The sequence below is a fragment of the Triturus cristatus genome, chromosome 10, assembly GCF_964204655.1.
Source record: "Triturus cristatus chromosome 10, aTriCri1.1, whole genome shotgun sequence".
Taxonomy (NCBI): domain Eukaryota; kingdom Metazoa; phylum Chordata; class Amphibia; order Caudata; family Salamandridae; genus Triturus; species Triturus cristatus.
In genome coordinates this window covers 184,093,037-184,119,902 of record NC_140593.1, presented here as the reverse complement: position 1 = coordinate 184,119,902, position 26,866 = coordinate 184,093,037, and the positions used below count along the sequence as shown (strand labels likewise).

The following is a 26,866-nucleotide window of genomic DNA, read 5'->3' as shown; positions in this document are numbered from 1 at the left end:
AGCAGTATGTTTTTTTCAATACTTTATCTTGCTTGGTACAGTGGATGCTCAATCCAGCATTTGTAGTTTTTAATATAAAGGCTGGCATTGTGTTTTTTTACACATTTTGTTATTTTCGATGGCCCATTAGCGCGTTTCCTTCACACCTGTGCATACTAGTGAAGGCAACTGTCAAGCATGTCTTTTTTTCTTACACTGACAATTAAAATACAAGACCCAGCAGGTAAATTGGCATAACTCTTGAATTATTTAGCAGAACACAGCCATGACTGCGAGTTTTAGAATTTAATGGCGATTTTTGGCACACATCCTGCGCAGGAGTGAACATTTCCTACTTAAACATATGCTAGACTCTAGCAGGTAAACCCACTGGGCAAGATTGCAAAACCTTTTTTACTGGTGCTATTAAGATAGTGCTTGTACTAAACACCTTTAATGACCCAAATATTAAAGCAGCGTTCTGGAGATGGTAATGTGTGGCAAGAACGTTTATGCACATTTGATGTGTGGCCTTTTGATGTGCTAATGACATGTTCTGTGTTTTTTTGTGCTGCTGTCTTTTTGTGCTGCAGTATTGTGTTATGAGTTTGTTTTTTGTACTGCATTTTTTGTCTTGCAGTTTGTTTTGACTGTTTTATTGTGTTGTGCCATGTTATGTTTTAATTGTGGTGTTATGTTGCTTTGTCTATGTTACACTTTTATGTTTAATTTATTTTCACTTTAAATATGTCAACAAACGCATCTATTTTTTAGGCACATAAGCACATGCCTTAAAGGGTCACGTGACAAGCAAACATTTAACACTTTCTAATGTGTTTAAATAGCATTGCTTCAGCTCTTCAACATCTTAAAAAACCAATGAGCCTAAACCTGTGGCTGCTGCCAGTGCTAACTTAAATGATATGACTGCCTGTGTCTGGCTTATTTGTGCTTGAGTGGGGTAGAGTTAAGAGGTCAGCAGTCAAGTATGAGATTGCAGAACATCAAAATTTGAATGTGGAGAAACCTCTGCCCTCAAACACACCTCTCCCACACTCCAATGATTTGGATGTCTTGTAATATCGTAATATTTATGACCCGTAACTGTACTAATGACAAGTACAGATAACTCAGACAGAGTTTTATTAGGTAATATGTTATAATGGCAACTTGCTTGTGATATAGCAGTTCCATTTAGCACGGACATTTCTATGCACATAATAATCACTACCATTTCCCAGTTCAATCATACTCTGTTGAACTCTGAAGAATGGAAACTGAAGTAAAGTTTGCTATGGTCCAATCTCATCATGTCTAGTCCATTGAGTTTTTCAGTGGTGTTATCCACCTGAGCCATTCCGCCTGCTTCAAATATATTTGCTTCAATACAGGGGTTACATTTGAATCTATAGTGTTGTTTACATACTAGATTTACACTTCACAGAATTCTACAAGATTACACTTTGGGTCTGATTCACAAAGGTAAACCTTTGTATAAGCTTTCAATTGGTTGGTTTTCACAAAGGGATTTATGAGTAGGAGCAGTCTCCACACATAAAAAGTAGGATTTGTTGTATGTGCCGACTCACCGTACTCGTAAAGACTCCCTTTGTGAATACCAAACAATTGTAAACTTACACAAAAGTGTACGTTTACCTTTCACAATAAGGTTCTTTAAATTTAGAAGAATAGGTTTATTTCCAAGCATAGGGCCTGATTCTTGAAGGAACAACATTAAACCAGTGCTTAAATTGTGAAAATATAAGTGCCAGGGCGCTCGTCAGGAGGCCACTGCAGCTTGCACCACCCGTTGCCGGCTCCAGCACTGTCAATGACAGTACCAGCTGAACTACTAACCATCACACTGCAACAAGTGTGACACTGCAGACGATTCTAGTCACCCAACACTATAAGAATGGCTTGGGAGACAGATGTTAGTCCTTTTTAATGATAATTGAAATAATAACCGTTGTTGTGCTCATTACTAAATTAGACAGTCAGCACCACCATGTGGCAGAGTGTCACAAGTTCTGGTGTTGACAATTAAATGCTGGTGAGAAGCACCGGAAACCACACAATAAACTTAAGCACTGCAATAAAGTGTGGGCAGACATGTATATCTCTTGTGAAGGTACTTTTACCTTTTTTTTTAATTCATAGACATTTCCAGAAGTATGCTTGAAAAGCTATGCAAAGTGTCGCTTGCCAAGCATACGTCTGGGAATGTTATGTGCGACATTACCTGCATCCTTATCCCTGCTGTGCTTAATTCTACATAGTGTAGAAATATGCTGAAGGGAAATGGAACCCACTGTGCATATGCACACTTTTCTGTTTCTCAGCAGTGAAAACACAAACATTTCTAAACATGGGAAAGCCTTAATGACCCATGTAAAGTAAGGTGAGCTTTGGATACTCGGGGAGGTAAGAACATTGGAGAAAGGCAGGATGAGAATGCTAAGACCATGGAGCCTCCGGAAGGTTGGTTCTGAGAGAGAGAAGCTGGGTCTTACAGATCAGACAGAGAAGGAGGACCAATCAGATTTGCAGTTGGACAGCATCACAGGAAGATTTAGCAGTCGAGTGCAGCAACAACTGCTTAGTTGCATGGTTCTCGCTTGCTTAGTTTGATCACTGTTTTGGCATTTCCCTGCACCTTTCTTTAGTTCTACTTTTGTTCATTGTGCTTCCTTCTTGGGTTGACTGAGTGATCCTCTGAAGACCAGTATTCAAATTGACTTACACCTGCTGTGTGATATTCGATGCAACCAACACTTCTCAGCATCTCCTCATGCTTTCGAGCTCCAGGAAGACTGCTGGGTACTTTCTGGGTGTATTATTTTCATACAGTTGCAAAGCATCAGGTAAAAGCACATGGATTGGCGATTGTCATGTAACTGGTGTACTGACACCACTGCCATTTCTTACCATATGCCTCTATGGGCATAGTCTGATTTGCTGTTTCAGGGGTGTATGTGATTCCTCAAGACCTCCAAGGGAGAGAGTGTAAACCTAAACTTGGGAATCCTTAGCAATGAATGAATGAAAGGATTGGGGATTCCTATTTCTCCGCTACTGTTCCTATTTGGCCAACCGCAGTGGACTAGCTCCAGTCGCAGTCATGCCAGGATGATGCATTTCCCTTCCTATGCTGCAGGGGGAGTTACTATATCCATTGGCTGGAGTGATTGTATTCCCATTTCCACAAACCAGAGTCTGTGGATGTGTCGGTGTTCCCAACCTTAGAAGGAAACCCTCACCCTCCAATTTTCCAACCTTTGCACAGGATTTGCTACTGTGGATTTCTTTGTACTTGTGATGAAGATATCCAGAGCAGTAAATTCAATCGTGTATGCCTGGATTTAGTTTGTGGAATGCTGGCTTGTGTAAATGATGTTTTTAGCCACAAATATATGTTTATTGTTAACATGACCCTAAGTCCTTAGTATCCTAATACTACTCACTTTATTGAGTTTCAAAAATGAGTTTGCACTTTTCTTTAGACCTAACGTTTCTTGTTAATAAACCTCTTTGGTGACATCACCATAAATATAATCACATTTACTCTTGTCTTTTGCAGGAGTAGTAGTCCATGTACTTCTAGAGAGGATAATGTCATGTCAATAATTTGTGGATACTCATTTAGTAATCGCTTTTTTGGTTTTCTCATAGGTTTGTATCCTCCCTTTCCCCCTCCAATGCGACTTATTTTGTCCTGTAGGAAAAGTAGATATGATTTTGGTGTGAATGAGTCAAATTGCTGTACATACAAAATCCGCAATTTTCAATTAACTATTTTTGAGTCACTGGGCAATAGGTAGGACTAAACAGTATTATGTGAACTAAAGTTGTTTACAAACACGTTTATGTCGGTTCACAGATCACAAATTCTAGTTCAGATAATCAGTATTCAAGGATATTTCATTCTGTAAGTCATACTATTTGTACAGTAAGATTATTAATATGGTGAATTTCCACCATAGAAAACTAGCATTGGGAAATTATAGTTCCTAGGGTGGCTGCGGGAATAACTATCAGGAAAGCGGTAAACGCTGTCAATAGCATTCTATTGTGATTAACAAACTTCCCCAATGTTTTTTATGTCAACTTTATGTAAAAGTGCTAAAAACAAGAGCAGTAAGTGTGTAAATTGTGTTGGAAAAAACTTCCAACATCCAAACTGGCCGAGGATGTAGAGGAAGCAACTTGTCGACCAGGAAAGGTGGAGAAAAATATAAAATATGTTTAGTATTCAAATGCATGCCATGCCATTCTTCCTCCCATGGGTTGCCCATCTTGCATGCAATATACAAAAGTGACCATATAGCAGCATGGGTATTCATGTAGATCAGTGGCTTTTGTAGGTTTCCATTAGGGCTTCCAGGGATGTTTGTGCAATCCAACATTTTTTAATTCTACAAAAAACTAGAAGGAAATCCCTGACATTTTAAAGCTTGTTTGTGAATTGGCTCGTCTAATACTGAACATTAAATGAACTGAGTAAAGCTCTAAGGGCCTCATGTATCAAAATTCTACTTTGCAAGTCTATAATAGCGAATTTTACCGATTCGCTATTATAGACTCTCAAAATGCAATGTATGTAGGTTTCTACAAATATTTTGCGATTCCTACGCATTCCTTAATCACAACTCGCAAATTGCGAGTCACAAATAAGGAATGGCTTCCCATTCATTTCTACAGGCCTAGAGGCCCATAGGAATGAATGGGAATTGCATGTGCAATTTGCGAGTACCCAATAGGAACTTGCAAATTGCGCATGCAATTTCAAGGGTGCCAAAAGGATACCCTATTGCACCCCTGAAACATGCATGTGTGTCATGTGGCGCACATACATGCCCTAAGGGCATGTATGTACGCCACAAGGCACTTTGAAAAATGCTAAAAAGTGAATTTTTCTAGGAATTTGCAAATTACCACCAACTAGAAGTTGGTGGTAATTTGCGATTCCTTAATGCTAAATCACAATTTTGCGATGGCCACAAGAATTGCATTTAGGGAATCACAAATTGGATTCCCTAACTGCATGGGCAATTTAGATAATCGCAAATAATTGTGATTACCCATATTGTGATTTAAAAATGTTTCATATATTGTGCTCAAACTAGACACATGCAATCTACTAAGGGTACCACAAACTTGTATATACATTACATACGCACTAGGAAATGTGAGATATCGCAACATCAAGGTTCTAAACTGTAATTACAATGGAGAAAAAATGTCATTATTGTGTAATTGCTGTATTCACTGGTTTAAGGGTAGGGACTGGAATACAGGTGTTCCCACAGAGAAGCTTGTCTTATAAATTACAATAATACCAACAATCACAATGCATTTAAAACATTGTCTTTCACCCTGTAAGCACATTCAAGATCCCTCTCTCTAAGTGTGTTTCTAGGGAAGAAAAGAAGACAGATCACCCCATATTAATTGCAGGTAATGTATTTGTCTACAGGAAAAATCATGCAATGCAGTTAGAACATTAGAAATAGAGCTAAAACATAAAAAATAGATACATTCTTGCATACCCTTACATGCAGGTGCCATATTTAAATAGTGGGAGATATAATTCAATATCTAACCCACAGAATCTGGTTCAATATGGACAAATGTATCTCGCGCTTCCTCAGATAAGTAAAACATTTTAACCTTTTATAAATGCCTAAAAAGACAGAATTCTCCTCCACATATAGGAGTAACTCGGCGGGAGCAAATTTACAAGTTTTTCAATCAGGACTTTATTAAAGTTATTCATTATGTACAGACTGAATGAAAGAAGAGAGACTGAGGATGTGATGCAGCTGCTCATATTAATACAGATTTTGAACACAGTTCAAGATGTAAGGTTTTTTTTAGATAAGGAGTGAATTAATTAATCTGTAATGAAGAAGAACGTGTAAAGCGCATCTGCCTCTATAACAAGTATATATGTTCTCTGTGGAAAGTAAATGCATCCAAGAGCCCTTTCAGCTTTATAGATGGATGGGGATGTTACAATATAACAAATATCAGGTAGACACGGATAAATAGGTCTCTGATGTGCATAACAGACATGATTATGAGAATACTTTCAACATATTCTCCACAGCCCACAAGATTACTGACTGTGTACTATTAACATTTACTTCTGTCGTTTAATATTATCTGAATTTGTTGACATTGAATCCTGATAATGCTGACTTAGGGTCTGATTCCGATCCTGGTGGACATGATTACTCCGTCACAAACGTACTATTCCATTATATCCTATGGAACTTGTTATACGGTGTATTGGATATTCATCATGTTTGTGACGGAGTATCCCATTCGCCAAGATTGTAATCAGGCCCTTTGTCTTCCATCCTTCTGAGGTCTATACTATGAGTAACACAAAAATGAATTGAGTAATAGTAATGCCTGTTTCACAGTTGTTTGCAGTTCTCAAGATGAATTACCTGTAAGATGCGTATATTTTTTAATAATGATGCAGGATTTATGGTCTGAAGAGTTTCACTGCCCAAAGCACTGACAAATGAAGTTTTGAACACTACGAACTCTATCATGGTTACTTGTATGCGTAAGATGGCCCAAGATAGTGAATCAGTAGGTAGACTTCCCATTATGAAAGATCTTGTCCTCTCAGAGAAAGGATGAAACTAATTCCTGAGTGGGAAGAAAAATGAATTTGTGAGTTGGATTAGATATGGGAGGGAAAGGGCTTTCTTCCCATTCCCTAAGATCCAGGAGAACTACAGAATACAGTTTTGGTGGAGATTTTATAAATATCTACAATTAAGTAGTTTTCTTCAAATTCTCAATGAACAGTCTGAGGTATTAATAAAGCATTTCTTTGCCCTCGAAGCACATGATACATCGATAGAGTTGATTGAAAACTCATCGATTTGGAAAGACAAAAAAACAAAAAAGTAAATGGCAGCAGAGCATACAATTTGGGAAGTTAGTCCTCAGATATTCCTCCTACATTTTACTCCAGGGTAAAAAAACATGTTTACTAGTGATTAATCAGCTCAATGCAGGAGGTCTAAGGCCTCTTTAGGGAGTTGCATTTGGGGATTGTCCTAAAGTACCACCTTTATCAAAATTTTATGCAGCACAAAGCATCAATCCACCTTGCTGTGCTGTGCAGCGTGAAAGGGCAGGAAAGCTTCATATTTAACATTATACAGCACATTTCTGTCTTTTCCTTGTGCTGGCGCACAATGTGCTGCCTAATGCCAACACAGGTACCTGTGCACCATGGTGCAAAGGTGCCTGTATTGTAAGCAGGATTGTTTTTATGAAAACAAATCCCTGAGGCATTTTCCTTTTTCTATGTGTGCTGCAGACTGCAGCACACAGAAAGAGGAAATAACAAGATGAAATAAACATATTTCTCCTTGTTACGCCTCACCTGGGGAGACATAGCATTTTGATGCATTCCCAGGTATACCACTAAAGGCAAATCCGGGAATGCACCAAAATCCAGGGGGCGAAGAGTGGTAACACCCACGCGCCACCCATATACCACCTCTATGGGGCAGAGTATCGCAGTGCAGCGATTTTCACTGCGTTGTGGTACTCTATATTTTTCAAGCCATGCAGGCACAGGCAAGGTGGCGGTACATGGCTTGATAAATTTGACCTTGTTACTAGGTTGCACCCCCTTAGACCACACAATGATAAATATGCCCCTTTGTCTCTAGATGGAAAAGATGTCTGGTTGTTCAAGCAATTCATTTTGTTGCAATACTTCACAGGTAGTGGAGGCCCCCAATAATGCACAGAAAAAGTGTTTATTTGAGATTCCTGCTTTCCAGAACTTGATTTACTCAAAGATGCAGATCCAAACAAATGCCAATATGCTCAGAGAGGGTGAACAACAATGAAAGGGATCATGACAAAGGAAGAAACGTATTATGCCAGAAAAGGGGAGTGGGTGAAAGACATGGACAGTGGATTGATCTTAAGAATTAATTGATGTTTCAGTTGAAGAACGCTCACTTATTTTTGTTGTTGAATAACTTTATTTGGTTATTTACTTAAAACCATCAAAGTATACAAATACAATCAAGACTTAGTTTTTAAGACAATTAAATAACATAAAAGTCATCAGACATATCTAAAATAGGTAAAAAAGGGCATTGCTAAAATTCTAAGAACAGTAATCAAACTAGTATCATATAAATCATCATGCATTTAAAAAGCACAATACTAGGGAAGCGATGATAAATCAATTTTCTGAATCACAGGGGTTTAATTTTAATAATAACGATCAGCTCCAGCTATGTGCAAACACTTTTGTCATTTGATCCATAACGAGAATAGGAAATGAGTGACCGCATAAACTGTTGGTCCTGCCGTATCCGTTTTCAGGATTCTTTTGGCAACCTGGTGTTGCCTAGCTCCAATGTTTAAGCAGGTTGGTCGTATCCATCTCCTACGGATCTTTTGATATTTTATGCAGAAAAAAAGGATGTGCTCTTCTGTCTCCATTGTTTTGGCACATGCAGGGCAAAGTTCTAGAAATAAACCTGCGGCCCGGTTGCTAGGAAACCATAGTAGGAGGTTGCCATACCTAAATCTAACATACAAACTTTTTGCAAGTGGTGGCGTGATTTGATCCAGGAAGGGTTCAAAGGAAGGGCATGGCTTAGCACATAAAAATTGTAAAGTTAATTGGACTTTTACTGACCTTGCGGCGTAACTTTCTTCCACGGCCACCAGTACCTAATCTTCAACTTTGATCAATCTTTTCTATTTGCCTTCTCTGGATGTTCCCATAATTCTATCCTACCGAGCCTTGTAAACTAACTTGCAACATGCTTAAACCAAGGTAGGCTTTTAGCGCCACTAATCTTCAAAATCTCCTTTAGAGAATTTCAATAATCAGAAAGCTGCGGTGTTGTCCACAAACTCTCATTCATTGGGGGATTGTTTGTGTAATGTAGAACTATGCAATGGAGGAGTCGGATATTTATTTGTTTTAAAAGTATAACTTTTAACTCTATCAATAAAATTTGAAAAATAGTAACACCTGTTATTTGGAGCACATCCAACCAAAATAAGGAATGCAGTGCTATATAACTATATTACTGCAATTGTCTCATGGTATACAACATTGAAAAAAGGATTATCCTTAAATATGCAACCTATGCCAAGATCAATGAAGAAAAGCTTTTTGAAGTTGATATTCCATGCACCCTTAATATCACTATCTTCTTATCTGCTTTCCTCTGTTTTTTTATTTGTGCACATTCTACAGATATTATTACATTTTTTTTTTTTTTTAAATCAACAGTTATTCATGGAGAACCACAGAGTGGACTGAGTGCCGTGTTGATTCTTTATTGAGTCAGCAGGAAAAAAGAAGAGGGAACCAAACAGCCCTTTGTGGTGGCGGAATTCAGTCCCGTGAGGTTTACTGTGTACAATCTAATGAAAATCTGTTGGCCTATATGAACACGCTGAAAGAAAAAGAAGGTAAGTCTGGTTCATGCACTTGTAATATCTATATTTATCATAGCCAAATTAAATAATGCAAAGAGTAATCATCCGTTTTCCTAATATTTACAGGGATACACAAGGGGTGAGCAGAAACAGCATTTGTATACAATTATTTGTATGATAGTTTCCATTTCTAATGCGCACTACCACCCAAGGGTCTCTAGGTGCAACCCTGGCTGGGGCCGTGCATTATTATGGAAGCTTACAGTGTAATGTGTTTTCCAAAAAATCTTCAGCCTGCATCTTTAACAAAAGTGGTGTATTGTGTCAGACACATCTAGGAAGGATACGCCTTGCCACCATTATTCTACAGGGGTAAACATTTGAAGAAAGGTTCTTAGTTTGCAAGGATTAGAAAGAACACTGTTTGGAATATACTTCATGTGAATGTGTAGAGTCAGGAAAATAAAACAAAGATTAGAATATTGGGCCAATTATTCACTTGTGAAATGGAGGGGATAGTGGTACATATTTACAAGATAATGACACAGCGTAGTGGTGCACGCCATCTTGCTGCGCTGAGCTGCGTCATTAGGAAAGTGCAGAGATGCATTGTATTTACAATAATACGACGCATCCCTGTGCTTTTCCCTGCGCTGGCGCACAATAGGCTGCCGAGAGCCAACTCAGGCACCCTGGCACAATGTAAAGAGGAAAAAAAAAAAGAGGAGAGATAAAGGTATTTCTCCTTGTTGTGCCACATTTGCACCTCCCTTGGGGAGGTGTTAGAATCTGACACATTCCCAGGTTTATGAAACCTTGTAATTCTGGGAATGCATCACAATCCATGGATTTTGCGTGTGAACCCCCACAGCAACACCCATAGAACTCCCCTTTCAAACACAGTCATGTATGAAAGGGAGCCATATTCACAAGGCCATGAAAGCCACACAGAGTGGCTTTGCGTGGCCTTGTAAATATGGGTCAGCACACTGGGCCACCGGAGCATCAAAAAAAGTAATGGTCCGATGGCGCAAATTGGGCTTGTAAATATGCCCAGTGATTGGAAAAGAATCATACATGCTGAACTTTCATCCAGATTTGTCAGCTGGGTACTCAAGGCAGTAGAGCTTATCTTAATTTGCTTAAGGCACAAATTCAGAAATATATGACCCAAAGCCACAAAAAATGCTTGCACCTGGCTTCTAAGACCCTTAACTGTGGAATCAAATGAATGGTGTACTGGATCACCAAAAACATAAGGCCTACTCGCTTGAAAATGTCCATACTCTCCTATTAGTAGGATGTCCCTACAACTTGTAATATCCTGTATGATCTATTCTGCAAAAGAGCATTGCATGTAATCAGAATGTGCATGTGCATTGAGAATGGGAACATTACAGTGTAAAATCTAACTTTTATTTCATGCAACACATTCAATTTACTGACAGCCCTACCAACCCGCTTCTGCATGATACACTGATAAGAGTTGTAATCCTCTGCTCCCTTAATGTGTATATTAAGCAGACAATATGCATGGGCATCCCTCTTCTCACTACTGCTGCACTATAACAAAATTAGGAAATAAAGATAGCCTTTAAGCATGTTATGAAAGCATGCATTTTCATCAGAAAATCGCCACGTTTGAGTTATGATAACAAAACCACAACTGATGCTGACAGAGCATGCGCAGACATAAAACTGTAACGGTGACGTGTCCAGGAGCATCGGGGTTATCAGACCTTACAGTCAGGAACACGATCAGCTAATATTTGGGTTGACAACGTTTAACATGTCCATCAGTAAACTATCAAGTATGTCTTGAGGAAGCTGGTGAAGATTTTCCAATTTGTAAAACCCTACATGGCACCAACCCTAAAAGGAAGTCTGCAACACTCGTCCTTACCACCTCCAGCAGTTGGCTCTTATCTTCATTAATGTACACTGTAGAGGATAATATGTGTAAAGGAGCTGTACAGCTTACACCCAGCAGCTGTTGTAACCCTCATTGAGTGTCAGTCATGGCTGTTGTGTTCTCTGTATCAAAAGAGCATGTCTCCTTACAACCAAACCACAACAGTACCCTAATGTTGAACAACTCCTGACAAAACCCTTAATGCCCAAATTGTTAGTTTACACTGAGAAATACACTCTATGCCACCATAAGGCTCAGCACAGATTCCATATTTTTAGTACAAGTTAGCCATGTCTTAGCATGGGCACAAATATTTGAAATTGCTGACATAAGGCGATACTGAGTGTTTTGTAGAGTAGCTTTCATTTAGTTTCTGAATTATGATTGGGGCCTGTCCTTCTAAGGAGGGCATATAATGTTGAGGATCATAGACACATTTAGGGATCAACAAGGCGTGGGTCTTAAGTGAAAGAGAGAGATGATAGGTTGCATTACAATGGTCCCTAAATACCGAAGCAGATCTGATAAAAGCACAAATATCCACAATCAGTGATATAATCCCAGTTAATGGATTCATAAGTATGGTGGAAGGGATTTAGGCGTCGGACACTGAATTTCATGTATTTATAATAATAAGTCCTATCCCCTAACACACATATGTAAGAATTTGTTTTTATATTGAAAACCTACAGAGTAAAGAAACGTACCAATATTCAATAAAGGGTCGCTAAACTTCTGTATCTGTTGGAATACACTGGCATCCAAGACCCACCGAGTTAGGAGTCTGACTTGCCCCATTATAGGACACCAGTGAAGCATTTATTGTCTTTATGTTATATCACCCAAAACGTAGATTTGAAAATGCATATATCTTTAATGAATAGTAAAACAGACACAACTATAATATTATAGATGAAAACGTGTCTCCTCAGAGAGTAAGTGTGATATGTCTTCAGCTGCTGTGATACACACAATTGCAGCAAATAAAAAGCCACAGTTTATAGTGATGTAGGTAAGAGAGCTCAATGAGATAATCGCTTGCTGTTGAGTTCTGTTTGGGGTCTGTGGGTCACAGGTTTTAATCCTGGCAAGGCCAACTGAGCCTTTCATCCTTCAAAAGTCAATAACCTGAGTATAAAATTAATCTGGGTAATAATGTTGTTATAGAAAATTGTTGTAATGTACTTAGGGAGTCTCAGGTAGTCTGGGGCTGCAACTCATTATGATGTATATGCATTCCATGATGACTTAATATGGTTCCAGCGGTTGATCTGGCAGTTGGTGACGAGCTGTGCCTGGCGAGACTGCAGTGTGGGGGTTTATCTCTGCTTGAATAAATCTACTTATGGAGCTAAGTAGAGTTTGAATGTGATATTAGCTACAGCAAAAAAATTCTATATGAGGCACTTTGGATACACATTCTATATACATAACAGGTTATCATTACTAATGTTCACACCAACCTAATATCATATCCAAACCCAGTGCTTTAAAGATTTGTTTACATTATATAAAATAAGTTCTTGTAAATGCACAATGGCATAGTGCATGACTCAAATGTGTGGTGTGTCAAGATTTGTTAATAGATTAGCCCCAAAATATCATATGTTTATTAAAAGTGCACAATTCCCAAAGTGTTCGAGGACTGTTATTCATGAACAGGGTTGGTTAATAATTTTATTCACAGAGCCTCACAAACCTCGAATCGTGAATGTTCAGGCATACTACAGCATAGTTTTCTTAAATAGTCAAACTACACATTAGTATAAGTAGGCTATGTTGAAGTTTAATATAGGGTATGGGAAGAGTGGTTGCTAGGTCATGCTCTAATATATGGTTATACATGTGAGAATATTTAAGTCCATGCCACCTGTGGCTTTGTTAATACATATTTTAGGTTGTACAAACACCCAATTCAATGGCTATCTTTAATGGTCTCAAAGGTTGAACAAGGTTAATATTTTGGCAAACCTATCCCCTACAGTTCATGCTGTAAAACAAGTCAAGGAGAGTTGTATTCTGTACTGTGGAGGATGAGGTTTTTGTATGGTGAAACCGATTTTTGAGTTCTCTAACATCAATGCAGACATACCTCAGTGATTCATCATTGACCAAACTGTGGGTGTAATTAAAGTCTGTGGAATGTTATGATATCCAATAAAGGGCAGTCTGAGGCATGTTGAATGCTTTGATGTTATATGAAGTGACACATACCCAAATAGCATTCATCAATGTGGAATTGTGTAACTTACATGAGGGTAGTTGACCTAGGGAACTGGCAAGACTTTTGTTATGTCATTGCGTTAGAACATTCATAACTGTATGTGATAACATTGACAGATAACTCAATGAGGCCACTTTGGAAGTAGCAACCACTCTTCTCCACAGTAGTCCCACAACGAAATTAACCTTGGGGAATATACAACCATCCTTCGCATGCTCACCCCTACTAGTGCATTGAATCACGGTGACAACTGCAGAATCAAGAGGAATGAGTCAGACCTCTGTCAATTTCAAATTCGTCTCATGTTCCAATGATGGTATAGTTTTACACTTCAGAAAGTAAACAGTGGACACATTGGCAATCAGACTGTGGTTTCCTCAAGACAGGACTGCTTGCAAAATCTTTTAAGAAAAGTATAATCAGTATGGGATGTAGACACCCAGGCAATCATGTCCTAGAAGTAATAGTAGGCCACCTAGAAACTGTTATTAAGTGGCAGGATATGTTATTTAGAAAGAAATAGTGACCAAGTGTTGAATGAGGTCTGGGGATATGGGACATCTTTAAGGGTTGTGCTTAAATTAACTATCTGTGTGGCTGCCTACCATCTGTTAATTGATTTGGGATTCCTTTTCTGACAAGAATTCATTGAAAATATCCATGCTGTTAAAGTGATATATTAGGACAATGTTACAGACCAAGCAGTACTGGCAACACCAATTGGTCTGACGTGTTCTGCCAGTCTTTCGGCTTAGTCAATGCATGTTCTGTTTTGTCATAGTTCTGCAAAATGTTCCTCTTGTGGAAGCTGCTGGGCTCTTGTCAATCTAAAAAAATGTTGGCTTAATGTAAACTATGTTTGGTATGGGCCTGGGAGGGAATGTTTTGATTTGTTCTGCATTCCATCCATCAATTGTGTGTCTTTTGCTGGGAAAAATGGCAGCAGTATAATTTGCATATTGTCAGGTTACGCCTTTGTAACAAAAGTATCGCAATTACATCATTACACCATTTCATGTAATTATGCCCAATTCACTGTAAAAATTCACCACAAATGATGCAATTCACAGTAAGGATTTACAGCGAGACTACACAAACGTTTGTTATTTGTGCTATTTTTGTTTAAATGTGTCCTCATGGCAAAAATTGCCACATGAATAAATGTCATTCTAAATTAAAGTGCAAAATAAAGAATTTGCATTTTGCCTAATTATGCACAATTTTAGTGCAGTTTAGCATAATTATACAAAAGCTAATTACGTAAAATGTTCACATCCCTATTTTGGTCTCAAAAAGCACCTATTGTGAGATCCCACCATTAATGCACCAGACTTCATGAAATTTTGACTTACCATTAAACAATAGATTTGACGGGGGTGCTTTCCGGATTAGAAGACAATGATTGACTGAATTCTGGGGAAAGAGCTTGGGAAGTGGTTACAGTGGATGTAACACAAATCGCCTGGGCTCCTAATGTAACCCCAGATCATCGAGGGATATTGCTCCTATCATGGAATATTGCGTGAATTCACTGCAAACTTCAAAATGAAAACTGGTTGTAATTTTGTGGCTGATTTTGGCATTCTAGGCTGCCAGAAAACATGGGCAATGGACCCTATCGATATAAAAGGTTTTCAATCTTATTGCTCAATTGCAACACCTTTAATAGCTGACAGAGGAAAGGGGGGTCTAGCCACTTTTGTTTCCTGTTCGATTAAGAAGTTAAAAGTCAAAGAACAGACAACTAGATCATGGTATCAAACCCTACATTTAAAATTACCCAAGGTAATTAATATAGTCTTAATTTTTATTTTAACTATTTTACAGCACACCCTTTGGGCATTATTCAAGAGATGGGCAAATTTGTCTCAGATTATGTATGCAAACAGAAAGACAGTGTCTCAATAATATGGGTTGGAGATTTTAACATCATAAAATGCATGCATGACAGGAATCATGTATGTGGGTTCTCTGACCTTCATGACGATACTGGTCACTTTATTCATTCAACATATGGCAAAGCCCTAAACCAGCTGGACCTGTTACATATTCTAATTTCTTTCATCAGATGTTGAGAGGAATCTTGTAATGAATCTTCCCACTCCACTTTCACAGGAAGAGGTAAGGGCAGTATAATTGATTTTGTCCTTTTAACAAAGGAGTTGATACAAACGTTCTCCATTCTCTTTCATGATGGAGTTTCAGAATTACCAGTACCCCCAATGAGTTATTTGGCAAAAAAGAGGGGTGAGATTAAAATGGTGCACCATTGACCTGCAATAATTCTTTTTCAAGCTTGTCTCCAAAACTGCTACTTACATTTGGCACTGCCTTACACTAGAAACAGACCCCAATGAAATTTTGGATGACTTCATTGAAATTGGCCACACATAAAATGCCCTGTGACAACACTAACATCAGGAAATTAAGAAAAACCTATAAGCAAGCTAATCAAAAAAGGAAGCAAAAAGTTAGATTGAGAGCTTAGAAGGACTTAAATAAAGTTGTCCACCTGCAAGATATAAGGCTCTTTTGGATGTAGTAAATCGTCCTTTTTTTTCAGACACTACAATTAGCAATATAGAGTTTCATATTCCGGAACAAGAGAGGATAAACTAGTTCTCTCTTATCTTCAGTTGAGATAAGGAGGGAATTATAAATGATAATAGAATGGATCTCCTTCCTATTACTGAAAATTGGCAAGTAAATCTTATAGTGCTTACATCTGTTACCGCAGCTATTATGAGTGCTGCAAATGGGAAGGCACCAGGCCCCGATGGGGTTCCCATCAACCTCTTTAAGCATATTGTGGAGTTCTGGGCACCTTTGATCACTAACGTTTGACCACTAACGTTTTGAGAGGGGCAGTAAGGGGTAAGCTTATTGACTCTCGTTTATTGGCTGCATAGCAAAATTTCTGGGACGAGTAATTTTAAGGCAATTGGAGAATTGGCAAATTCCTTTTTTGACCTGAACAAAATGGTTTTAGACCAGGATTAGGAACCATTGAGCAAACCCTAAACCCTAACCCTTACTCTAATCACGGGCAAGTATGTCAAAGACAGGGAAGGTGCCTTATACATGGCTTCTATGGACCACTCCTGTTGTTTTGACTTGGTTAACAGGGGTATGTTGTGGGAAAAAATGGCCCTGCCAGGATTTAAGCCCCGCCTCCTGGATGCTATAAAACGTTTACACTGGGACTCCAAAACAAGAGTCTGTTATACCCAGAACTGAGACTGTTTTGGCCCTGTTAATGTTGAAAAAGGTGTCCATCATGGATGTATATTAGCTCCCTTTCTTTTTTCTTTTTTATATCAACTCATTGGATGTACATAGAATTGGCCCTCAAGCAGGTCCAGTAATACTTTATGCAGATGATGAGGTCCTCCTGACATTTAACTGGAAATTCCTTACAAAAGTTTTAGGTAACTTCCATGATTTTATGGCTAAACTTAATCTTAAAGTGAATTTAAAAAATCATTTGTCATGACCTGTGGCCTAAAAAAACAAAAATGATTATATGGGAGGGACACCCATTGAAAAGGTACCTGTTTTTAATTATCTAGGGATTTTATCAGATATATGTTGGTCATGGGACAGACTCTTAAATCAGAGGTCACAAAAAATGAAAGCGATCTGTGATGCAATCTTTAGATTTGCTACAAAATTGGGAAGCAAACCAATCAGGGACATGGTACAGATTTATAGGTCCAAATGTATATCAGTTGGTACATATGGTGTGGGAGTTTGGGGCTATGCAGCTCAAGGGAAATTACAGGTAGTGGAAAACAGATACCTATGTAGACTTTTCGCCATTCCGAATGGTACAGCAAGTTTCATTTCTCACATGGAACTGGGCATGGGTTTTGTGGAGGACCAAGGCTCCTCCACTATTATTGTTAAAAATATGATACACTCTCAGGGCAGCTCTCTCTCGGCAGATACTAATCGACTGCCTTAGACTAGATAGTATGCAGGTCATTCCATGGCTGGTCTTTATAAAAAGTACTCTTTACACCCTGGGGTATAATTCTTTTTTTGATACTCTGACTGCATTACTTCAAAAGCAAAAGATTTAGTTAAAAAACCTTTGAGTCAGAGAGAGGAACGTAGAATAGAAAAGTCACTTGCTATGGGCTGAGTCATATGGTATATGAATATTTGTACCACAGGCATTGAACCCTATCTATCATGGATTACCAACCCAGAACATAGTTTTTTTTAACAATACTGAGACTAAATGCAATTAATTCTTTAGTGGCCTTCTCACTTTATTGAATTTAGAAAGATGACAATAGGCACCTGGTTTACTTCACTCCCATACTGCCCATGTGATGCTACCTCTGGCCAGTCCGCAGCCCATTTTATGTTATTTTGTACTTTGCACCTTGCTGCCAGGAAGCGTTTTGTACGTCTAAAACTGCTGCACAAGCACTTTGTATGATACAAAGAAGGTATATTGCATTTACAAAGCTTAGCTTCATTTAATGCATGCACTACTGTTCTTAATTTTATTTTTGCTGCTGTCATATTAAGGAAAAACTATACACTTTAATTTATTTGAGGAAATAGTTGGTAATTGTTTTTAAGATTGATGCATTTTACCTTTAAAAAAATGAAAAACTAGTCCCTACTGATACAGTTTCAATAATGTAAACCTGGGCTCAATCCCTTGTGGCTACGGCACAAAGCAGACAGGCTTAACTTTTTTTCAAACATCCACCCATGTATTCTGATGCATTCCCACATTTACCAACACTGGTAGCCCAGGTAATGTATCAGAGTTGTATACCTTCCCACCAGAGGTGTAAAAAGGATAAATATCTTAATTTCTACTTGTTGTTACCTCTTTCTAAGTATGCTGCACTTTGCAGCATACTTAGAAAGAGGAAAATGCCTCTCAGAATTATTTGTATGCAGGAAGCTGTCCCTTCTTGCACAAAACAATCCTGCCTACAACACAGGCACCCTTGAACCATAATGCATGGGTGCTTGCATTGATGCTAGGCCACCAAAACTGCACCAGTGCTAGGAAAGGAATGAATGTGCTGTAGAATGTTAAATACAGCAAATTCCTGCCCTTTCACTCAGCACGATAAATATGAGCCCCAGTCTGCCACATTGATGGACTACTGTCCACTAAATTTAGAGATCACCTCCAGTTCAGCGTTGATCTCAGTATCTTGGCAGAAACCCCCAACCGCCATCACAGCAGTTCCTGTCAAGGTACAACATTTTTGCTGGAAGGCTGCAGTCAGTTTTCCAACAAACTTTTACAATTATTTTTTTTGTTCCCAATATTAGGGTTTGTTATTGTAAAACAAAAAACTAATGAACCCCCACATTCAGGGAATTTTTTTTCCTGGATATGGTGGTCAATATTTGGTTTTTTTTCTATCCCTCACGGTCACGTTTAACCTGGTGATGATGGACAGGAAAAAAGGACATTACACTGTGCATTCAAAATAGGACTGTTGGATGATACCCTTTCTCTCTAGTCTCCGGTCCTCCAAACTCTAAATCTCCTCCTTAGTTGTTTTTATGGAAGAGAAAGTTTGAAAGCTGTGAAGAATTATACATACCACCAAGATAAAGATCTGGCCACCCGATTTTGATGCCAGGGGACATGGACGTCATTTGGAGTGGTCATGGGTCACAGCTCTGACCTCTCACTTGCTCCCTTCTACTCCTGGTACTTCAGAGGAGGCGACGCTTTTGTCCCCTCTGAGGCCAGGGGTCACAAATGATGTGCCAGGAGTAGAAGGGAGCAAGCTAGAGGTCACAGCTGTGAACACTGACAACTCCCAAATGACGTCTATACAGGCGGACCTTAAGCTGAACAAATGGCTATATGTCAGCCCACCCATTTAGGATGGATGGACGTATACCCATTTGTTTCTTCTCCGTCACCGTCAGGAAAACCTTGGAAGTGAGGGACAGTAAAAAAGAAATGAGGAATACTGCTCCCCTCACCATGGAAATGGCTTTCATGGAGAAGATAGCATTTATCTTTTTTGTTTTTAAAAAAAATCAAACTTAAAGATTTTCTTTTTGGAAAAAAAATGTTTGGTGCAGGGCTTCCTCATGTAGCGAAGCGCATTGACAGGAACACCCGGCACAGCGATTCCTGCCAATGCATTATAATGACTGCATGCTTCGCATTCATTTATAAATGTGATGGGTGGTCTCTACACCAGGGGGACAGAGTAATTTACTTTTTCTCCCTGGTGGAATCACGAGCAATCCACTTGTAAATAAATAAGCCCCTTAGTCTCTTTTCTGAAACTCAAAGTCCTTTTGCGGGCCTAGCCTAGAATCTGTGTCGGATTAAGTACTTCCGACATCAGACCCCTTTGCTAGCATGTCCTGTGGAAGTTCTGAAGGTGTTGGAAGCCCAAATGTCAAAGTCTTTGGTCTTCTAAGATTTCATGGACCACAGGGGCAACAGATACGGGCCTTGACACACTTTACCCGAGGCAACCAGCAAGGCCCAGTCAAGATCTGTATGTAACTGGTGCTGGAGCAGGGATTTATTTCAATCAAAGTCTCAGTTTAGGATTATCAGGGTTAATCCCTGCTGTTTTAGGCCTGTGGATCTTTACCATTTTTTGTGAGAAGATCAAGAGCTTCCCATCACATTAAAGTATTACAGTTCTAAACTATCTCAGTCAATAAAGAGAGTTTTTTATGAGTTAAAGGGTTTAATTATTCAAATTGTTAGTAAATCATCTTTATTCAAAGTCACAAGTTAGTTCTTATTAATCTTAGTCATCAAGTTTTAACATTAATCGAAAATCTAATTTATTCAATCAATACATCATAATAAAATGCATTAAGCATGTTCCATAGACAAAACGTTCCTATTCTATGAATGAAAAGGTAATGGTATCAGTCTCAGGGACCCATAAAGAGCTCTGATATCAAGAGAAATCATAAAGCATAAAGCTTCAGCATTTACAGGCAGCTCAATAAACCAACAATCAATCAAAGCAGAACTTCTCATAAAGAGAGGTTCAAGAAACTCAGGAGAGTTTAAGAGCAGCGTGGAATGGGGAGAAACATGGGGATGTTCAGAATTGAATGGTGACTACTCTAGGAACACTCAGTATTATAGACAGACAGCATATTGTGTTTCAATCTAAATTTTGCTGCTTTCTTCTGTCAAACAATCAGCTTCCTATGTGCATGGGAACTTGTTGACTCCGCATCTTCTCAGGAATACAATATCCTCCCGACAGAAGTTTCAAAGACTGCAACTACATTTTAGCATTTCTTAAGTCTCCCATGGTTCATTTCCTCATTCAAGTCTACATTCCTACTTATGACATTTCTTTCCAAACCTTCTAAATAAAGAGTTTATTCATTTGCTAACCGAGGCATTTTATGAAGTTGAAACATCTGTACAAATGAGAAGAAAAGATTTTGGCATTGAAAGAATTAGTCAAAAAGGTCAGGATTCAATGAAATGCTGAATTTACAGTTCCTCAGCTCTGTTAACATTAATATGGGAACATCACAGCATTTTAAGGGTGGCACATTTAAGTATGTTTGCCTAGTGCAATTTTGCATGAAAGTTTGTCTTTTAAGTGCCATTGGGTTTGCACATTAATTAACATTATTTCTCGATATTTATGAATGCTTTCCCACTGGTCAACTGGTCACTCTAGGAAAAAGGACACTTGCATCTTTTTATGGCCCTGTATCCACACAGAAGGCTAACCAACTGACCCTTGGAGTCCACTTTTTAATCCTTTGTCCTCTATTGATTGATAGGTAAAACAGCATATCAGGGCTAATTGTGTGTCTATTTCAGAGTTAAGTGTCATGCCTGTAAATGACAATGAGCAACCATGTCCTGCTTTAGTAATATATTTCCAAAAATATGCTCCAAAAGGTACCACGGGCTAGGAACCATGCCCTTGCCACTTGTGCTGAATGGGTGTGATTGTTTTGCTATATTATTCTTTGTGTGGCCCTTGCATTTTTCACAAGTCCTATAACTTCAATGATGTACCATTGATGGCAGTCCCCCCACTCTGAAAATAGTCTCAGCGCCATTGGCTTTGAGTACTTGACATATCCTCACAGCTCTCACACATATAAAGCTGTCCCATTGCTTTAGCGTTGTATATTTCTATGACTGGAGAGACAGTTCTCAATGTGATTTTATTGTAGAAAAGTTATTGCTATCGAATGATGTTGCAATCTTAATGCACTGTAATTAATTTGAGGCATCCGGTACATATTATTTTGTTTCTTACTCCGAGATTTCCAAAGCTCATGACAAGATCAATAGTGGCCCATCCAGCTTTGAGTGAGCCCTGGTTTGACTCAAAAGATTAAACAATATGCATTCTGTTTTAGTTGTGTTAAGCTCCTGCCTCTTTACTCTGCAAAATGTCATAAGCCAATGGACCAGAAGCTGTATGCCGGAAGGAGTTTTTGATATTAGGAGAATGCCATATGCAAATAGGAGCACTGGCACCCTTAAGGGGAGTGTTCCTGGTGTATCAATGCAGTGAATGTCTGGATACCTCACTACTTCATTTATGTGTAATGTGAAGAGACTCAGAGCCAAAATACAGCCCTGCCAGACCCCTCACTGCTATATCATTTCTCTCTTACTCCCCCATCTCACTTCAGCATAGCTGTTATGGTTCAGCCTTATTAATATCGATAGGATATTATTCGGCACACCCATTTCTTCCAGACCTAACCACAGTTTGTGGTCTGATGTGTGATCGAAAGCTGATTGCAGATCTACAAAAACCACATTGAGGTGGCCCTTCCTCAGAGTGACAGTTTTACATTATATTGAACGGAAACAGAATTTTTGACCAGTTGTGCTAGTTTTTTCCTGCGTGCAACGTAGATAGAATTCTATTCTGTTCAATTCAGTTTAGAAGCCTTTCCAATAATTGCTGATCAAAAGCTTCTGAAAGCTATCAATTAAACTTGTGGACTTATAGATCTTCTTATGTATCAGGACAATCTTGGCCCCACAAAAGGATTTTGGCAATGTTTTACCTGCAAGGGTGCAGTTAGTAATGTTATTAATGTTACACACCCATACGTAAGGTTCTGAAACCGATAGGTTGCCTGGTATTTTGGTATTGTAGCTTTACCATAATTAATCCCAGCGATCACATCATATGTCTCTTCCATCATGATCTCAAGTGGAGTAAAAGATGTTAATCTTTTATGGTGCTATGTGTTCAATGACCGTCTTTTCTATGACCGGTAACATCACCCATCGAATGATTAAAGGCCTTTAACGTGGTCATCCCATACCTGTGGCTCTATGTGATAGTCTAACGTTTTAGTAATTTGGTGATCGCCATGTGCAACAACATGCCAAAAGGTTTTGTTATCCTGGAACAACTCTTCTCCTGTTGTAGATAGAGCATGGCAACAACACCAGGACACACTGCAGTGATATTTTTGTCAAGCCGCTCCAGTGTTCACATTTTTTATGTTACATGGGGGGCGACATAGAGAACCCCTTGAAGCAGATGTGTTACTGCAGCTGAAATTGCTCCACCTAGATCCTTCATGCAATTACATCCACTGTTGCATGACAGCTCCCTACAATGCAAGACTACGCATGCTTGGCTGACACTTCCTCCCCCCACATGCTTCACTGGCATGTGCTTTGAGTGTACAGTGTGAGACACAAGTGGCAAGCCTGAATTTTCCTGTTAACATAAGTGTGATATCAGTAAGCATCCAACCAAATGGATTGATAGTATTTCTTCTTTTAAAATGTCGCTTCTCAGTATAAATTCTGTAAAAATGTAACATACTGTTGATACTAAGGTGAATAAAATGTGAATAAAATGATAATGCAAGGGAGAACAAATGTACCACACACTGAACATCAGTAAAGAGAAACAAAATTGGCCAATAAATGTTACAGTGCTTTAACTAAGTGTTTTCTTCCTCCGGATTCACTCTTGTCACCAGTGTAAAGAAGCTCACAAACACCAACATACATGTGAGATAACTCAATACGTTTATCCCTTTATAACACTCCATCCACATCTCCATCAACACCCAGGACTGACTCCTCAGCATCACAGGAACCCTTTAACCTTCTTGCCCTGCAACCCATTAATGCAGTCAGAGCATTCTGCTCTGCTCCAGTTACCACATTATTGTTTCTGCTCTGAGAACAACATTTCACATATCATCAAAGCACCGCTGATAGGTCAGTTACATGTAGGCTAGTGCTAATTAGGCCGGGAAATATAACTTTAAAAAAAATTACTTTTCCTGCATATTTATACAAATCCAACTTTGCCATTGAATGGGGTTTTCTTATTACCAAAAATGTTTATTATTTTTACTTTAAGTTATAACTATACCAAGAGATATTCCCCCACAAGGGGAGGCCAATTATTAAAAAAGAGAGAACAAGGATGTGCATAATAGAATGAGATGTTTAATAAATACTGAAAACACAGGGCAGGTGGGCAGTATCCCAGTGTGCAGAATTCAAAACCCAACAGCAGCAGTCCAAAGAAATGGGGATACCTATGCAAAAGGGGACATTTTCTCACAGTAGTCTCTTGCACTATAAGGAACTACATTGTATGCGGATGCATTCTTCCTGAGAGGGCAGAATGCATTGACTCACAGTGAAGTTAGCGAATAGCTGGCGTAAGCTGACCCATTACCCCCACTGTATGCTGTAGTGGGCATAAAAAATTTGACTGACTGACCAATGAAAGAATAAGGCTGGCTCAAATACCCTTTAACGAAGTACAGTGAAATTAAAAGGATTTGGCTAAAGTCAGTCCTAAAAATCTATGAAATACTTATTTATCAAAAATGTTTTTTTCAATGTCACAGACCTTTTCGATAATTCTTATGGTGGTCTCCATTTTCTTTTCTTAATGACAGTTGCCTCCTAAATACCTGCAGCTAAAAGCAAGGATATATTAAACCTAAAGTGGGTTTCTCCTAAATACTACTTACTGAATATTAAAAAGGTATTAATATTTTTTCAGGTTCTTCTTCAGATAAAATTTTTGGTTCATTGATTTAGGGGAAAGCTGATGTCCTATGACTACCCCAACAAATGAGAAAAGATGGATTAACTGCTATTGGCGGAAAGGTGCTATTTAGAGGGTATAGTTTATGATATGTCATTGTATACTGATTTGTTCTCCATCTGTCAATAATACAGTTTTCTAGAAAATGAAAAGTATGGAACTCATTGTTTTAGACTCAGAAATAAAACTTTTCTATAAAAGATGTAAGACACTTGATCGGGCAGTTAATCGTTTTATATATATATATGTATGCATGAGAGGGGGAGAAAAACAAGAGAGAGAGACTGAGAATGAAAAAGAATGATGCAGTGGGAAAGGAGGAGTGAAAAAGCGATCAAGGGTGACAGAGAGCAAGAGGGGCACACAGTGTGAAGTGGAGAGGGAAAGAGTGATAAAGTAAGAATGTATGATAAAGGCATATAGCTATATTAGGATATTATGTATGTATAGAGAGAACGTGAAATAAGGAAAGGACAGAAAATGGAAAAGATGGATAAAGAGATAAAGATGGGGGGAGGAGAGGTCCAAACTATTTTTTGGCGGGAAAGATATAGATAGATAATGATATAAAGATTAGGAGAGAGTGCATAATTAAGAATGGTAGGGATTGTTAAACAGAGAAAAATATACTAAGAGTGAGACATAAATAAGGGTACTGTATGCTTTTGGGATAAAGAGAGAGAAACAAAGAGCAAAAAAGGTGATAAAGGTAAAGAGGCAGAGTAAGAGAGAGAGAAAGAGGGAAAGAAAATGAGAGAAAGGAACAGAGAGAAAGAGAGACATGGAGAGAGAGAAAGTCAGAGAGGTAGACAGATTGGTGCTGTGAGAAAGAGAGGTGGAAATAGCAATTGTTGGAGAAAGTGAGAGAAAACTATAAATATATATGTCAGTGTCATTATGCTTAAGTTAGATTCCATAGGAAAAGCATTTTTGTTTTCTTAATAACTTTTGGGACTTTTGAAGAATCGGCATTCAACTTTCCTAAAAAGTTAATCTAGTATAGGTCCTTCATGTCAAGTTTTGGAAATGTTCTGTCAACTAAAAAGGGGCTCTTAAAAAGGTGATTTTCAATTTGAATTGCCATATGGTTCTTTGCTCTTCGATACAGAAAAACAGGGTTATAAGCTAGAGCTATCTGAACCATTAGTGTGCATACAGCCCTCAAACCCAGGTTTGCAGACCTTCTGTGGATATCCATTTGAAAATAAAGTCCCCTACTTGGCAGAGATGCTTTTAGCCCCTAATTGCTCGTTTCAAGTCAGTAGTACCAACGTTTGCTCTGTGAAACTCTTAAAACATGGTCCACGACTAACATACCCAGCCAACCCACAGGCTCTTCATTTTTGAAAGCTGTGGGCAACGGGGTTGACAACAAATACAATGCTCATCGCCTCACTAAAGTAATATCAGTAAATAACAACACTTAAATGGAAGATGTAATTAAGTAACAAGACATAGTTAAACCAACAAATAATACTGTTTTTATATCCATCGCTTTCTAAGTGGTAAGTGATATGTAATTTAATATGTACATTTATTCATGGCTCTTGTAACTGCATCTGTCTCAAAGGGTGAGGGCAAATGCATTGCAGGTGGTTTGCATAGCGTGTGTGCCAAAAATAGAATTTGGTCCTAAACAGATTTTGCAAATGTATGTGGATTTTCGTTTTTAATATAAAAACTGCACTTTTACCGTGGTGTGTGTGAGGGGGTGAGAAAGAAAGCAGGCCACAAAGAGTTCTTTTGTGTGGCATACAGAGAAAAAGAAGTATATAAGTGAAAGGTTAAGAGAGAGATAAAAAGCTGTTGTGATTAAGCTAAATGGAAAATATGTCTGTATGAGAGAGAGGGCGTCAGAGTGAGACAAAGCAAAGGAAAGATAGTACATGATTTGGAGGCAAGGAAAAGGAAATAAAGAACAAGAAAAAAGCCATAAAGATAGAGTGAGCGACAGAGAAATAAAGTGAATGAAAAGAGAAAGAAAAAGACAGGAAGTGAAAGAGAGAGAGAGTGAGAAGCAATATATTCAGGTCCCAAAATGTAGCTTAATGCTCTAACTCTGTGAAGCCTTTTTTGTTTCTGCTGGTGTAAAACTGTGTCCTTATCAGAATATGACAGGAATATGCAGAGGCAACAGGGGGCAACCTCAGGGGGTGGCAGGAAAGCTGATTAAATAGACGTTGTATGCATAAACATGAGAGAGCACTGGCAACCCACCCTGGAGGTGGGTAGTGAAGTGCAAGCTGG

The 26,866-nt window shown here is 38.6% G+C and overlaps 1 protein-coding gene across 1 annotated transcript in view; it reads left to right on the top strand.

The window, feature by feature from the left end:
- Positions 1–26,866, top strand: part of THSD7A (thrombospondin type 1 domain containing 7A) — a 982,498-nt gene that overhangs the window by 500,626 nt on the left and 455,006 nt on the right. The window contains exon 4 of the mRNA XM_085630781.1: positions 9,278–9,459. Coding sequence (XP_085486907.1) covers positions 9,278–9,459 — 182 coding nt within the window. The remainder of the gene's footprint in view (positions 1–9,277; positions 9,460–26,866) is intronic.